Source organism: Asparagus officinalis, chromosome 5 (assembly GCF_001876935.1).
Source record: "Asparagus officinalis chromosome 5, Aspof.V1, whole genome shotgun sequence".
In the NCBI taxonomy this organism is placed as follows: Eukaryota; Viridiplantae; Streptophyta; class Magnoliopsida; order Asparagales; family Asparagaceae; genus Asparagus; species Asparagus officinalis.
In genome coordinates this window covers 18,232,730-18,249,478 of record NC_033798.1, presented here as the reverse complement: position 1 = coordinate 18,249,478, position 16,749 = coordinate 18,232,730, and the positions used below count along the sequence as shown (strand labels likewise).

The 16,749-nt window shown below is 39.6% G+C and overlaps 2 protein-coding genes across 2 annotated transcripts; both read right to left on the bottom strand.

Annotated features, from left to right (window-relative positions):
* Nucleotides 938–1,942, bottom strand: LOC109841585. The gene is made up of 2 exons (XM_020410544.1): nucleotides 1,516–1,942; nucleotides 938–1,428 (listed from the first exon to the last, which is right to left on the bottom strand). Exons 1-2 carry the CDS (start codon nucleotides 1,940–1,942, stop codon nucleotides 938–940), a joined length of 918 nt encoding a protein of 305 aa, XP_020266133.1.
* LOC109841584 (uncharacterized mitochondrial protein AtMg00860-like) lies at nucleotides 2,129–2,518 on the bottom strand. The gene has a single exon (XM_020410543.1). It carries the CDS (start codon nucleotides 2,516–2,518, stop codon nucleotides 2,129–2,131), a length of 390 nt encoding a protein of 129 aa, XP_020266132.1.

Genomic DNA, 16,749 nt, shown 5'->3' with positions numbered 1-16,749 from the left:
GATAAGACGATATGCCTCATTTGAATAAACTGATTCTATTACAAAGGGTCATTCCCACTTAGGATTGAATTTCCCTTTGGTCTTATGCGTCATCACCATAGGTCATCTGACAGCTAGGACCAAATCGCCTTTCTTGAAGATACGCCCTTTGACCTTCTTGTTGTAGGCTTTGAAAATTCAAGCTTGATACAACTCAATCCGTTGTTGAGCCTGAAGTTGCATATCGTCCAATACTTCAAGTTCTTGAAGACGCAATCGATGCTTCTCTTCATCCGTCATCTCGGTCGTAAGGGCGACTCTTAGAGTCGGGATATGGATTTACAATGGTAATACGGCTTCACAGCCATATACCAAAGAGAATGGAGTGGCTTTTCTAGGGGTCTTCACTATTGTGCGGTAGGCCCACAAATATTCGCCAAGTTTTTCATCTCAATCACGACGGTTCTTGGTGACAAACTTCTTGAGAAGCTTCACAATAGTCTTGTTGAATGCTTCTGCAATGCCATTGGGTGGCGGATAGTATGTCATCGATGCGACACTTTGGATCCTGAACTTATCGCATAATCTTTTAAAAACCATGACTGACGAACTGAGTTCCATTGTCATAGACTATTTGTCTTAGTACACCAAAACGATAGATAATGTAATGTTTGATGAACTTGATCATATTTGAAGCTTTAACTTCTTTTAATGAAATTGCCTCCGCCCACTTGGAAAAGTAATCGATCACTGCCAAGATGAACCGATATCCTTTGTCCGTTGGCAGAGTGATGGGTCCAATAATATCTATTCCCCATATCTCAAATGGCCAAGATGCCGATGTTGGGTGCAGGTTTTCTGGTGCCTAATGAATGAAGTCACTGTGGATTTGGCATACGTGGTAACGTTTAGCGTAGTCGACGGTATCTGAAAACATCTTTGGCTAATAGTAGCCAATTCATCGGAGACGGTCTCCTAACTTAGCTTTAGGTTGATGAGCCCCACACATTCCATCATGAGCTTCTTTAAGAGCCTCTTGTGCTTCTCTTCTAGAGAGGCAACGAAGTAAGACTCCATCATGTGATTTATGGTACAAGGTTTGAGAGATCGCATCGTAATAGAATCGAAGAGCCTTCCGTTTAATAGCGGCCACTTCTTTAGCATCATCGGGTAGTATCCCGTACAAGACATAGTCAATATATGGGAATCGCCAATCTCTTGGTTCCAGTTCAATTGAAGTTGCACACGCGATCTCCGCTGTAGTCTCATTTGAGCAATGTTCTAAGGGAAGCTTGGGGTGGTACAAGTCACGGCCCATGACGAATATCATCATCTCTTCTTTTGGTGGCAATGCTAGAGAAGTTACCAACGAGGCTAAAGCATCCACATATGTATTCTGGGCTCGTGGGATGTATTCAATGAAGAAGCCTTCAAACTTCTGAGCTAACTCTAGCACAACGAAGTAATATGGGACTAAATCCTCATTACGTACTTCATATTCTCCTCGGACTTGATTCACAATAAGTTGAGAATCACCGTAAGCCTCGAGGTGTCGAATGTTAAGCTCTTCGGCTAACTGCATCCCTAGTAGCAAAACATTATACTCTGCTACATTGTTAGTGCATGGCTCGATTAGAGAGAATCCTCTTGGGATTACATGACCACCTGGGGATACAAGTATCACCCCCACACCAGCAATGATTCCTCTATTAGGGTTTGCTCTAGATGCACTATCAAAGAACAATTTCCATACTTGTATAACTTCTTGAGTTGCACAAGCTTCGGCAACTTCATCTGGTAAATCTTCATAAAATTTGGACGATTCAGATACCAGATGGTCGGCTAGAAAATCTGCTAGAGCCTGACCTTTAACAGCCTTCTGGGGTATAAATTGCATGTTATATTGTGATAGGAGGATTGCCCATTTTGCTAGATGACAATTCAGAGAATATAATTTCGTCATTATCATTCTCAAAGTATTTACCTTAGAGATGACGTGAATTATTTGTCCAACTAAATACTGTCTCATTTTTTGGAGAGCAAACACTAAAGTAAGGCACTCCTTTTTCACCAGATTATACCGATGTTCGGCTCCAATCATGGTTCTGCTAAGGTAGTAGATTGCTTGCTTATGTCCTTGGCCATTATTCTAAACTAATAATACTCTCAGAGAATGATCCATGGCCCTCACATACAATAGGAAATGTTTCCCTGATATTGGGGCTACAGGAACAGGTAGTTGAGTGATGTATCTTTTAATCTCCTCAAATACCTTTTGGCAATCTCCATCCCAAATGAACAAAACTCCTTTCTTCATCAGCTTGGTGAAGGGCTGACAGCGTCCTGAGAGGTTTAATATGAATCTCCGGATGTACGCTAATCTGCCTTGCAAGCCTCTGAGCTCTTTGATATTTCTTGGAGGTGGCATTTCTTGGATAGCACGAACCTTTTCTAGGTCGAGAGAAATTCTCTTGGATGTGACTATGAATCCCAGGAATTTACCACTAGAGACTCCCAGGAACGATTTGGTTGGATTCATCTTCAGTTGATGTGCTCGCATGATGTCGAACATCGTCTTCAGATCTGCAAGATGATCGCCTCTATTTTGTCTTTTTATTGTAATATCATCCACATAATATTCTATCTTCTTGCGTAAATGTTCGTGAAAGATTGTATTCATGACACGCTGATAGGTTGCACCAACATTCTTTAATCCGAAGGGCATTACCGTATAACAATACACCCCCAGGGGTGTTCTGAAAGCAGTATACTTTTCATCTTTAGGATATATTTTAATCTGGTTATAACCTGAATACTCATCCATAAAAGACATCCTCTCATACCCATAAGTATTGTCGATCATGACATTTGTGATGGGGAGTGAAAATTCGTCTTTCAGACATGCAGCGTTTAGGTCACAAAAGTCGATGCAAATCAGACTTTACCATTTTTCTTGGGCATGGGGACAATATTAGTGACCCAGTTGGGATGTTGTTCCTCTCTGATAAAACCTGAGTCAATAAGCTTTTTGACTTCCGACTCAATTGCTTCCATGATCTCTAGACGGAACTAGCGTTGTTGTTGTTTGACGGGTTTCACATCCGGATCAATGTTAATATGTTGCATGACAACTTTAGGATCAAGACCAGACATGTCTTCATAATTCCAAGCGAAGACATCTATATATTCTCTGATGAGAGATATGAGGTCTTCTTTCTCGGGTGGTGATAAGCTCTCGCTTATGAAGATTGGCTTAGGATCGAACTCATCCCCCATGTTGACCTGGATCACCTTATCTTCGGTAGGCGGTTCGTGCTGTTCGAAACACATATCCCACAAGATGTTAAGGTATTTGATCTAATGATCATTAGTTGATTCAATTAATTCTTGGCCATACTTTACATCTTCGATCAGATGACTAACTAAAGTCATGTTCACGGACATGCTTTTAAATATTACTCCGACACTTATATCGGATTCCCATGAGGATGTTCCATATGAATGATCTTGACACAGGCAGTTGCCGATCTCATCTTCTAAAAGAGGAGGAGTTGAGACATAACCTAACCCTCTTTTAGTTTTATGGTAATAATCAGGAGGTTTTCCTTCTGGAGTAGAAAGCCGAATCGACGCTCGTCTTCCTTTCCCAAAATTTAAACCTTCATGTTTACCAAAGTCATAACCCATCATTTTCATCAATTTGATGGAGTTAGGTTCATAATAATGGAATTGGGTGACTCCCCGGTCTTCCTCTAAACTCTCTCGCTTGAGTAATTCAGGTTTGACCTTACCAATATAGATCGGCTTATGTCCTTTCCTTTTGGACGGGACTATAAAGAAAGCCTTCTGTACATCCTCCATCTATTCGAATGTGGTGAAAGATGATTTTAGAGACAAAGTGAGTGATTCTTCGGTGTATAATGTGCGCCATGAATTAGTACCCATATCTGTATCAATCTCTATTTGTTCATATTCAGAGGACACATCAGACAAGTATGCAAAATTGAAATATTCATTAATGTACTACTCACCCTCACTCGATACATTGTTATTATCTTCATTCTGACCCATTACATCGAAATTCAACTCCCTTGGACAATCTTCATTAGGATCGGGCTCGATGTCAGCTTCATTACCACTGTCAACGACCTTATTTGATTGCTTAAGCTCTTGTGAATCTAAATAGAAGACCGAGCCGGTGTGAAAGTTTTTCACTCCTCTGAAGGGTTGCTTCTCAGCAATCAGTGTTCTAACTTCTTCCTCCTCGTCAGCATATTTCATGACATGATGAATAGTAGATGGGACAATGCGATTTGCATGAATCCAAGGTCGTCCTAACAACAAGTCACTTCGGACTTGAGATCTCTGATTTGGCACCTGAGTTTGATTTTACCCAAGGGTCGTGTGCTGTTGGCATTGAAGCTGAAGATGGTCGTCTGAGTGGAGTTCAACCGGTGCAGAGGAATCCCTAGAACTTGCATGACCTGATATGGCATGATACTAAGTGCCGAGCTCGGATCAACTTGTACATGGCTGATCTCAGAAGAGCTGATATACCCCGTATAATACAGAGGTCTATCATGCTTATGTTTAATCTGCATGTCTTCCTGAGTGAATGATATGCATGGCAGACTTCTTGCGGCTTGTACACATTGTACACAAGATTGTCCCTTAGAAGCTTCTAGAACTGGAGCAACTTGAGTAATAAAGCTCCCCGTGTCTGTTAAAGCTTTAATTAGAGTTTCTCTTGTGGTCTTAGACAACCACAGGAGCTCGTACAAGGTGATCCTCACAGGGATGTTAGCCAATTACGTCAAGACGTTGAATCGAAAGGGAGTGTTCGATCCTCCAGTCTATTATTGAAGAAGGTTCTGGCTGAAGTGAAGCTCTTTCTGTTTCCCCTTATCAGTTGTCTTCTTAAGAGCAGAACCCCCAGCCTCCTGGGCTTGTTCTTCTGCTCCTTGAGCATCTTGGCTATATTTTTTTAAATATGTTTTCCCTGATCGGGTGCCAGGGTTATCTCTTTGATCTACTGCAAGGACAATTCTCTCTTCTTCTGAGTCCATAAGAGGTTTAAGATAATCGTCATCCTCATTTATAGAGGGGCTAATCATATTGGATGACTTTGTCTTGCCTCTCTTCTTCTTCGTTGATACACTTGTCCACTGTTGGTCTTTAATTAAGTCAGGATGGACCCACATAATTTTTCCTTTTGGAGTAGTGAGGGGTACCAAACCTTTATCCTTCTGACCATACGGGCCAGCATTCTTCATGTGTATTTCTCTCTTAGGGATAGGGATAACACCATCCACTACTGCTATAAGAGGAAAATATCCAAACTGGATCGATATCATATTGGTGGACACGGTCTTCTTTTCTGGTTTTAGCTTGAATACATTAGCATCAACCAGGTGTTGCAGAATATCCTTGAAGATATAACATCTCCTCGTTGGATGTCCTAGCATTCTATGATAGCGATAGTAGTTAGGATCATCTACTTTTCCTGCTTCATCAGGTTTCTTCACTTTAAGAAGTTTCAGTTTGTTGTTCTTTCAAAGTATCTGGAATAGGGTGTCCACATGTTCCTCCTTGAAAGAGTACTACTTGGGCACCCTCTGTTGATTTGATGCCTTGCCCTGCTTTGTAAGTAGCGCTCAAGTGTTGGTATCTGCAGCTAGAGTCTCCTTTCCCTTGGATCTAGGAGCATTGCCTTGGTTGTGTTGCGCTTGTGGCTTTGACTTGTTATCTTCTTCAGCTCTGACTCGGGCAATGATCTCTTCTTCATGCTCTCATTGTGAGACCAACTGCTTCTAGGACGACATTTTGCTACTCCCATTTGAGCTAGGAGATGAGTCTACAAATTGTGTCTGCAAGTTTCCACCAAAGTAGATTGTGTCATATCTGATGGGCATCGTAGGGCCATACTTTGGAACCTCTCCACAAAGGTCTATATGGATTTTTCCTTCCTCTACTTAGTAGCGAGAAGGGTTGGGACAGAGACTTCCGAATCATCCTCAAAGAACCTGGCTAAGAAAAGCTTTTCTAGATCTACCCATTTCTGAATAGACCCAACATACAACTTCATGAACCATTCGAAGGTAACCCCCTTAAGGGTTCTGATGAACAGGCGAGTCAATATAGCATTGTTCTCTATCACATCTCCAGTCTACGACTTGAAGTAATAGATGTGTTGATTCAGCGATCTTGTGCCATCAAAAACCTGTAGAGTCAGGGCCTTGAATTTTGGAGGATAGGGAGTTGTGTCCTATTCTGCGGGATAAGGCCACACTAGTCCGTCATTTTGGAGCTTTCTCTTATTGGCAATTGTGTTGAGACGAGCTTCCAATTCCTCCATCTTGGTCGACTGACGATTGTGCTCATTTTTACCCTCCTTCTCTTCTTCAGAGGTGGACTTTATGCTGTGAGCTTCGTGGTTCGAATTCTCATTCACTTTATCTTTCCCTTTTGACGGTTTCGTCTTTCGGGAGGATTTAGCTTTTTGGACCTTTTCTACGACGAGTTGAGTCATCATATGTCGCAGTTGATGGAGAGTCTCTTGCTGAGCCTGGAGCATGGCCTGATGTTCATCGACCCTTCTCGCTAGGTCATCTGAGCTCCCTGTCATGTAAATAGAATTCTCATGTGCTACGAAAGCACTCGAGGACTGAGACTCCACGATAGTTGAGTGTTCCTCATCAGAAGTTGCTCCTCTAGCCAGTCATTTATAATTGACAGGAGGAATGGCTCCCGTCTGTGTCCAATTGTGTCAGTATATCCCTTCAAACTCTTCACAGATTTCTCTGACGGTCGGCGAACAGCTTGTTTCTGAGTCATCAAAACTAGGAGCTTTCCTCCTATCGATCACATTGATAGTAACTACAAGATATTTGGACTCTGAAGCTTTCTTCCTGTAGTGTCGCCGTCGCTTGGCAGGTCGGGTGACATTCGTCAACCGGTCGAATACTGACCGTCTTGATTTAGAAGTGTAGCATGGGCATTCTGAGAGAATTGCAGAGATAAGTCGCTCATAATGACATGAATGAGCGGCTTGTCACACTGGTCTTTCTCTTGAAAGTAACTCCCTTAAGTCAGATACCTAGGGAGATTCTCTCACAGATTATGAGGTTGGAGATGGGACCCCCTATCCATCAGTGGATGGGAATGTTTCTTGTTAAACATGGATCTTGAATCTACGTTGATATCTTTGGACACGACAGATCACGTCACGTTCTGAAGAAGGAACATGAGGGTTGTGTTGTTTTTGATTAACGCTAGACCGAACTCTGTGTTTTGTTGGTGAAACACACCCTTGCTGGTTGCCTCTTTGTTGGTTAACGTAATCCTAAGGTCTGCATTTTGGTTGGTTAATGTAATCCTGAGGTCTGTGTTTTGGGTCTTGAACGCACTCCTAAGAGTTGTGTTTAGAATCTGGAACGTGCTCCGGAGAACTGCGTTCAGTTTGAGAAACGCTTCCCTGAGGGTTGTGTTTTGAAATGGAAACGCATCCTTGCGGACTGCGTTTAGGTGTTGAAATGCATCCTGGAGGACTGCGTTTTGCTTTTGAAACATGCCCTTGAGGGCTATGTTTTAGGCTGATTATGCGTGGCTCATACTTGGGCTCATCCATGCAGCGCTCAAGTTGAGGCTCACGAACGCGGAGTTCACGTTTATTGAGAGATCGACTCTCTCGAAGATAGGCTCATCGTGAGGATCTTCTCCTCCATCGAGCAGCATTCTTCTTGGTATGTTTTAAGGCCTTTGTAGCGAGGTCGCCTGCATTGATAGTGCTTGTCGCTGCAATGGGCCTCTTCTGACCCGATACACGTCACTTTGACGTAATCATGATATCTTTGACTCGTTTGACGAGTCCAACAGAGGCCGAGCCCACTCCTTCAGAGGAGGGGCTGTCCGAGCCATGTAGTCCAAAGGGGAGGGCTTTTGATGGTTTAGCAACAGTTTTAGTCTCCTTTGAGACTTTACAAATTTTACGCATAGCCTTGGGGCTAACGGATCTAGAGGAAAGTACCTCTTCGTACTTGGCTTGGTCGAATTTCACAACGAGGGTCTCGACCGTCGTTCCAATGAGGTTGACGTCAGAGTCCGCCACCACTTCTTTATCAGTGAAGCTTGTCCCCAGTGGAGTCTCCATCTTTTATTTGGTGGAAAAATTAAAAGAAGATAATTGAGAATTATATTTGTATTATTCTCTCTAACAGACTTAGAAAAAAATGAATTACAATTCTCTTGATACAACTTCTTTCTAACAAACTTAGAAAAGAAATTATAAATCTTCTCAATCGATTTCCCAATTCACAAAAGAGAGAAGGGTCGACGGAGATCCTTCCCTTTGTTAAAAACTGGGTTCTTCTTGGTGTCAATGAGATGCCTCACTCGAAACTCGTGTCGAGCTTGCTTCTCGTTATCGATCCGATGATTCACCTCATGGAACACGGTTGAATTCTTTTGGATTTGATGTCATGGAGAACTTGCATGGCAAGTTTAAACAGAACTTTTAACAAGTTTGATAACTCACAACGAGTTTAGAACTCTGTAAAAGAGTTAATTTAAACCAAAATTCGGTTAATAAGCCAAATACCAATCTCCAAGAGTTTCTGTTGCAGAATAAGTCTTCAAAAATGAATGTCGATCTCAAGATCTTTTATGATCTGCCCCAAAAGATCTTCCCAGATCTAAAAAAGCCCTAAACTACTGATTTTTTAGTTATTTATAGGGGATTAAGGGATGTAACTGACCCTTAAAATCTCTCCTAAGTAGGGGAGTGATCCCCTTGAATTGTGGAAAATGGTTTTAAAATCGTTTAGCTCATGTTTGAACGAGTCAAACATAGAATCCGCATTTCGGCATTAATACTATGTTTAAACAAAGTATTTGGAAGCTGTGTTGGGCAACAGATGAAAGCTGCGTTGGCAGCATTTAGGAGTTTAGCATCTTTTGGAAGCTGCATGCATCTTTTGGAAGCTACGTTGGGCAGTAGATGGAAGCTGCATTGGCAATATTTAGGATTTGTGTTAGTATCTATTGGAAGCTTCGTTGGGCAACAGATGGAAGCTGCGTTGGAAGTATTTAGGAGCTACGTTTGGCAACTGATGGAAGCTACGTTGGCAGCTTTGGAAGCTGTGTTGGCAGCAGTTAGAAGCTGTATTGGCAGCAGTTAGATTTGAGCTGCATTTGCAGCTAGATTACGCAGTGGTTACGTTGCTTTGACTATGTAACGAGGCCACTTGTATTTCATTTCTGGAATGCAGATATGAGCTCTGCATCTTGGACTAAAGAGATTGTTAACTTGTGGTCTCTTTTGTCAGAGCGTTACAAAAATTGTCATTTTGTAATTTTTTCTTTAGCTCCTTGAAATGCGAGAGTCGTCAGGTTATAACTCTCGTTGTTGATTGTGAAGACTATTGAATCAGAGCTTTCATCAGTTGCTGTGAAGGTCGTCGAATTATAACCTTTCTCGATCTACATAAAAATCTTCTAATTGTAGCCTTCATTTGTTAATGTGAAAGTCATTTGATTGTAACCTTCATTATCACGTTGTTGATGCGGAAGTCATTAAATTATAAATTCCATCATTAGTGTTTGATGGAGATCAACTATCTACAGTAATTTTTAGACAGCCTACACTCAACTTGAGAAAACAACTCACAAGCTCTTCTAGTCTTTCAAAGAACAATTTAGCATCTTTACGGATGAACTCCTCCACGGCCTTCACAGACACAGCAAGCCACTTCACTTCCCCCACCTTCTGAAGACCAACGGTCGGAGACTTATGCTCCTACCGGGGCTTAGCGAGTGGCCCAGCCTCGGACACCTCATGCTGTTGCCAAGCATATGGGTGATCACATTGGTCGCACATGGACCCTACCTCGTCGACTGGCTCATACTGACGAGTCTCATTGATAGCGTCACCATCATCAAGAGGCCTCTGGCGAGAGTCCTAGCCCAAGCTATCATGAGGGGCGCGTTAAGGGAGTAGTCTCCAAGGCTCCCTCTCTCTGACTCCTTCAGCTGCCATAGGAGCCTCCAGATACGACCGAGTGTACAAACCGGTCACAGATGCCATGGGGAAGAATACCCCTCTCTCAGACAATATCATCCATGCTCCATGTGAGAAGTTCAAAATGCCTCACGTGGAGAAGTACAAAGGTGAGGGGAATCCCTCTGAGCATGTTCAAAACTACTATGCTATGATGAGCATGCTCAAAGCTTCGGAAGTAGTTATTTGTTGATACTTCCCTATCACTCTCTCAGGGAGTGCCAAGCTCTGGTGGAATGCTCTTGAGAAGAAATCCATTAGCAGCTTTCAACAACTCAGTCGAGAATTCATTCATCACTTCCTGGCTGACACCAAGCAGAAGCTCCTCCCTCATGTGTTGATCCAGATGAGGCAGGGGCCTGATGAAAGCTTTCGAGCCTACTTCAAGAGGTTCCATGCAAAGAGATTGGAGGTCAATGACCCAGGGAGTGTAGTCGCCATGTCTGCACTCGTTGCCGACCTATAAAGTAATGAGTTGGCAACCTCGCTCGCCAAGAAGTCTGTCGCCAACTATGAGCAGTTGATGGCCAAGGCGCATGGGTACATGGATATGGAGGATGCTCGTGCCTATAAGGCGTCAGCCATGACCGTGGAGACCTCTCCAGCCATGGCTTCACTAACACCAACAATCCTATCCACCCTGTTGACTCCTGCAACAGTACTTGTGGCGACACCAGTACCTAAGCTGGCCAGAGCCCCCTACAAGACAGGAGTGTTAGGTCTCATGTTTATGAGCCTATTGTCTAATCTGATTTTGATGATTAACAAATAATTCCTAATATTGTTTTCGAGTATTTGCATTTGATCACCAAGTATTCAAGATTCTCATCCTCTGTTGGAGGTTGGTTGGACTTGAGCGTTAACGATGATATTCATGGAGGTCGGAGGAAATCGAAATGAAGCCTTTGCCGTTCAAGTCAAGACACATTATCACGCTTCATCCCTGCTACCAAGATCGAGCTTAATGAAGATCATCTGCTTGGTATAGTGTTTGTTAGTTTAGGTGTTTTACTTTATGTGTTTATACTTAAAGCTCAAACCATACACATACATATTATTTCGATTTATCGCTTGCATTGTTTGTTTTGCCTTGCTAAAAGACTTTCAAATGTCTTTGTGAATATGTTTAGCTATACAAATTAATATATTAAGTTTCATATTTATCACATTATACATCTATTTAGGAAGATAACGTGTTTTTGGATTATAGACTTAATGATACTATATTATGTCTATTCTTAAAGTCTATTAATATATTTGAAAGTGTCTCAACTTGTTAAACACTTGATTCTGTTTAACGATCTCGTATTTTTTACCGTTTTACAAATAGTGAGTTTTCACAAATGGGAAATGCTATTTTAGAAATTTCTCTTCCAACATGTTTATTTTCATAAGTATAAACATTTTCCCAAGTTTTACTATTTTTGGAGTTGTTTTGCTATTTTAATTTGAATTTATAAAATCAACTTTTCAGTAAATTCATGTATCTATTTTGTCAGCCTTCAGTCGACCGGTTGTTCGAATCAGTCGACCGAACAGTACTTCAGTCGACTGACTTTTTAACTTAGTCGACTTGGCTGAAGCATTTTTACAACATCCTTTATTTACAGTGGATCAGTCGACCGAACAGTACTTGAGTCGACTGACTGTTTAACTTAGTCGACTTGGCAGAAGCATTTTTACAGCATCCTTTATTTACAGTTGATCAGTCGACCGACCAATAGAGTCAGTCGACCGAACAATGTTTTTAGTCGACCGAACAAGTATTTTTTAGTCGACTGATCAGTGGTTGTTTTACAGTAACGGCTAGTTTATTCAGTCGACCGATCAGTTGACCAGTCGACTGATTGTGTTCCTTTTTACTGTAGCGGCTGGTTTCTAATTTGTTTTGTTTGATAGGCTACAAATAGCCCTCAAGACCCTTTTGAATGTTATGGAAACATAAGAACAAAGTTTGAGCAGTTTGTTTCATAGTTTTAGGATAAATCAAGTGTGTTTATTTATGTGAAAAAGAGTTTTATAAGAGAATGATCTCAATTTCGGTGTTGAGGTGTTCATCTTCAATTTTATATCTCTCCTTGTTTTGGAGAAGTTTTCTAAACCCTCTCATCAGCTAATATATATACTTTGATATATTTATTTGTGTTTGATTTCGTTTTACTCATTGTTTACACCCACACCCACTTGAGCTTTAGTACTTCACATCTAGTATTATTGGGTTGTGAGAGTGTTTCATTGAGAGTGCTTATATTTTTTTCTCATTTGTTTAGAGAACAAAAACCTTTATTCGTACTTATTGTTATACACGTTGACTTAGAAGAGTGGTCGGGAAAGATCGGAGTCAATTCCAAGATGAGTGGGTTGGTTGTAAATCCTAGGAAGAGGTTGTAATTCCAAACACTTGAGAAAGTTGACACCGGTAGTCTAATATTTAGAGAAGTGTGGTTTGTGTGATTGACATCGTGTGCATTATAAAAGTTATCGGTGAACTTTGAAAACCATTATTGTGTAGTTCTTGAGATATAGTGGAGATCTCCTTGAGGTGAGGAGCGGAGACGTAGGTCGTGGGTTGACCGAACTCCGTTATCATATCTTGTGTTTGCGAGTGTTGTTTGGCGCACTATTTTTCCCTTTACATCTTGTACTTGTTTATATCACCTATTGTCTCTTTGTTTATTCTTGCATATATCTTTGTATATTATATTGCTAGAATATTGATTTATAAGTTTTAATTTGGCATCGTAATCGGATTAGATTAGCTTTACCCTTTTCACCCCCCCCCCCTCAAGGGTACTTTTATTTGGTATCAGAGCTTGATGCTCTTGATTTGTGGCTTAATCGCTTAGAGTCAAAGATCATCACTTTGTATTTTTGCTACTCTAGTTTTGTGGATTTTCTTGCTTGAATCATCATCATGGATATATATGGCGCATCTATTTTAGGCTATGCTATAGATGTTGCTCCTTCGTTTAATGCTTTCCATTATGCTCAATGGACTTTTAGATTTAAACTATTTGTTAGATCTAAACATGTCGATTTATGAGAAGTAATTGATTATGCCTATGTTGTGCCCACGTCAGAGAAATCCAAGTGGAGCAAAGATGATAAGGAGATGTTTACTATGAACAATTTATTGTTATAACTTTTGCTTAAAGCTTTTGATCCATCTATTTCTAACAAACTTACTTCTTTTGATAGTGCTTATACATTGTGGAAACATATAGAGGCACATCACGGTAACTTGGAGGAAATCCAACGCATTCCGGTGGATTCCGCTTCAAGTGCGATTGTTGACAACATCGGAGCATCTTCATACACACGACCACTAAGCGATTGCCCTAGTGAGGTATGTGAGTCCGAATCCGAAAGTAAACTATCTATAGATAAAGTTGCATGTGCATATGAGAGATTAATGAATGCCTACAACAAATTGCATCATAATTTCATGAGTTTGCAAAGCAAGCATGTAGAGTTAAAATCCAATCATGATTTGCTAGCATGTAAATTTTATATCATTGCTAAAGAGAATGCGATTCTTAAAGATAACAATAATAAATTAAAACTGGATATTGCTAGCTTATCTCATGATAAGATTGATGCCATGTTAGAAGTAGAAGCTATTAGAAATGAATTTACTTCATTCAAGAATGATCATGTTTGCTCTACTTCTATTGCTAATGCTATTGTGCCAAATAATAAGTTGAATAATATGAAAAAACCGTATTTCATCTTTAGATTCAACTTTAAATATATGCATTTGATAATCACAAGAAACTTATGGACAAGTGTGCCGAGTCACGTGCAACTACTTCTAAACCACCCGCTCACTATACACACATGTATAGCAAAGTTTATAAATGCTCTATTTGTGGTTGTAACGGTCATATTGCAGAATTTTGCTATGATGCACAAAAACCCATTAATTTCGATATTATTGCTCCTTGTGCATCCAATCAAGTTTGTTCACCACATACACACACACATGCATCCAATGTTCATCCTAAGCATGTTGATGTGTTTAAATGTAATTTTTATGGTAGATTTGGTCATTTGGCAAAATTTTGTTTTGATTTGTGAAAAGTTTTAAAATCGCAAAAAGTTTCAAAAAGACCACCTTTGTTTAAAAATATTTCTCGTGCACAATTAAATGGTCAATAAAAATAAGTGCATCCATTCCATTGCACTTATTTCAATAGGATGAGTCATTTATGTAATTTTTGCTATGACTGGATCCGTGCACTAAATGCGCCCAAATGGGGTCATAACCCAAGGGCATTGGATTATAATGATAGGGGTCATGTCCCTAAACTCTCCAGCACCAATAGTGTTTAGGTGCCAAAACTCGTTTAATTTCAAAACAAGTTTTTCGCGTTTTCGTTTTTTACTTCTTTTTAGGAAAAACATTTTTGTAAAACTTTTTTTGGAAACATAGATTGATCAAAAAAATTACCTAAATGAAAACAAAATAGCAACTTTATTTTTATTTCCATGCATATTTTGTTTTTCATTAGATATTATGATTTTTATTGGTTTTGATTTTGATGAAAAGCTAGAATGGTTGCCCAAGGATACATTATGACAAAATATTTGCACCAGTTGCAAGGATGAAGTCAATTCTTATGTTCTAGCATTTGTTAATTTTAAAAATGAATGAAACAAAATTTGGTCGATTTTGACTTATATTTTCATGATACAAAAATCTTTTGTGGTAATACCAGTGCTATAAATATTCCAAAAAAAATAAAATTTAGTACTTCATTCTCGAACCAAACATATAAATGTTCAATATTACTTTTTGCCATGTTTATGAAGTTTGGAAAGATATGTCTCTTATTTATATTGAATCAAAATCTTAATTAGCGGACATCTTTACCAAGCCTCTTTGCGAAGAAACCTTTTATCGTATAAGAGGTGGATTAGGCATGTGCATCCATTGACTCATGTTTGCTTGATCACTTACTTATATTCTTCAAAAATAATGTTTTATGGATTTGTTGATCAAGTGTGTTTTGATGTTATTGTATTTAAGTTCTTAATCAATCATGATTTATGTTTGAATGTTTATGGATTTTTGATGTCATAAGTTGACCGAATCCTTAACCAGTTGACCGATAATACCGATCAAGGCTAGACAGTTTCACAAAACTCTCTGGACAATCGACCGATATGTATAATCAGTCGACTGATTTTCATGTTCAGTCGACCTCTATCAGATACTTTTAAGTCGACCGATTTATGACATGTCCAGCCAATCGATACCTTCATCAGTCGACTAATTTATGATTTTTTTGTCTTTCATTTGATTTTTTGACCTTCATTTGGCTTTCAAGGATTCATAAATTTTCATGATTCTCCTTCATAGACTTTCATAAATACTTTCATAAATATTTTTATGATTTTCTTTCATAGATTTTCTTTCATAGATTTTCTTTCATAAATATTTCCGGATGACGCCTTTGGGTCCTCATTTTGTTACTATTGGAGTTTTATTTGTACTAGTTCCTTTGGATTCTCGTTTTGTCAATCGACCAAACGGTGACCCAAGAGACTGTTTTTAGCTTTACTTAGACTTTTTTTTTCATCTTGAGACCTTGTAACACCTTTCATGATGACATATATATGTGCTTTCTAGGTCATTTTGAGTGTGAGTTGTGTTTAGTATGTTCTTATATATGTGTATGTTTGCTCACATATAGATGCCTTATTATCTTTGATATATGCTCTGAGACTTTTTTGATAGGGGGATCTTTCTCTATATCTATTTACACTCACAATGCTTATATGTAGGGGGAGCTTTCGCTCTCTGTCACTTATTCTTGCCCCCATTTTGATGTTGCCAAAGGGGGAGAAAAAGTGTATGCATTCTGCGAGTATCTCGTTAATTTTGGTATCATGCAAAGGAATTTTAAATTGTATATTCTAAATTATATTTTCATGCATGTTTTGTGTAGATTGTTTGTCATCAATTATATATTCATGCATGATTTGTGTAGATTATTTGTTATCATCAAAAAGGGAGAGATTGTTAGGTCTCATGTTTATGAGCCTATTTCAAATCTGGTTTTGATGATTAACAAATAATTCTTAATATCATTTTCGAGTATTTGCATTTGCTCGCCATGTATTCAAGATTCTCATCCTATGTTGGAGGTTGGTTGGACTTGAGTGTTAACGATGATATTCATGGATGTTTGAGGAAATCAGAATGAAGCCTTTGTCATTCAAATCAAGCCACATTATCGCGCTTCATCCCCGCTACCAAGATCAAGCTTAATAAAGATCATCTGCTTGGTATAGTGTTTGTTAGTTTAGGTGTTTTACTTTATGTGTTTATACTTAAAGCTCAAACCATACACATAAACATTATTTCGATTTATCGCTTTCATTGTTTGATTCGCCTTGTTAAAAGATGTAATACCCTAACCCTTGAGAGGGTGATATGATTAGTATTGATAGATTTGATTGGAATACTCATACCATCAAGATGCATCTTCTTTTCGGAAACCCAATTCTTAGAAACTCCAAAGTTAAGCGTGCTTGGCCTGGAGAAATTCTAGGATGGGTGACCCCCTGGGAAGTTTTCCAGGGAGCGCGTGAGTGAGGACAAAAACGTGCTGAAAAGACATGTGGTGGTTTGTGAGGCCAGTCCATCAGATCTAGTAGCGTACCGACCCCAGGATTCTGGGGCGGGGTGTTACAAATGGTATCAGAGCCAA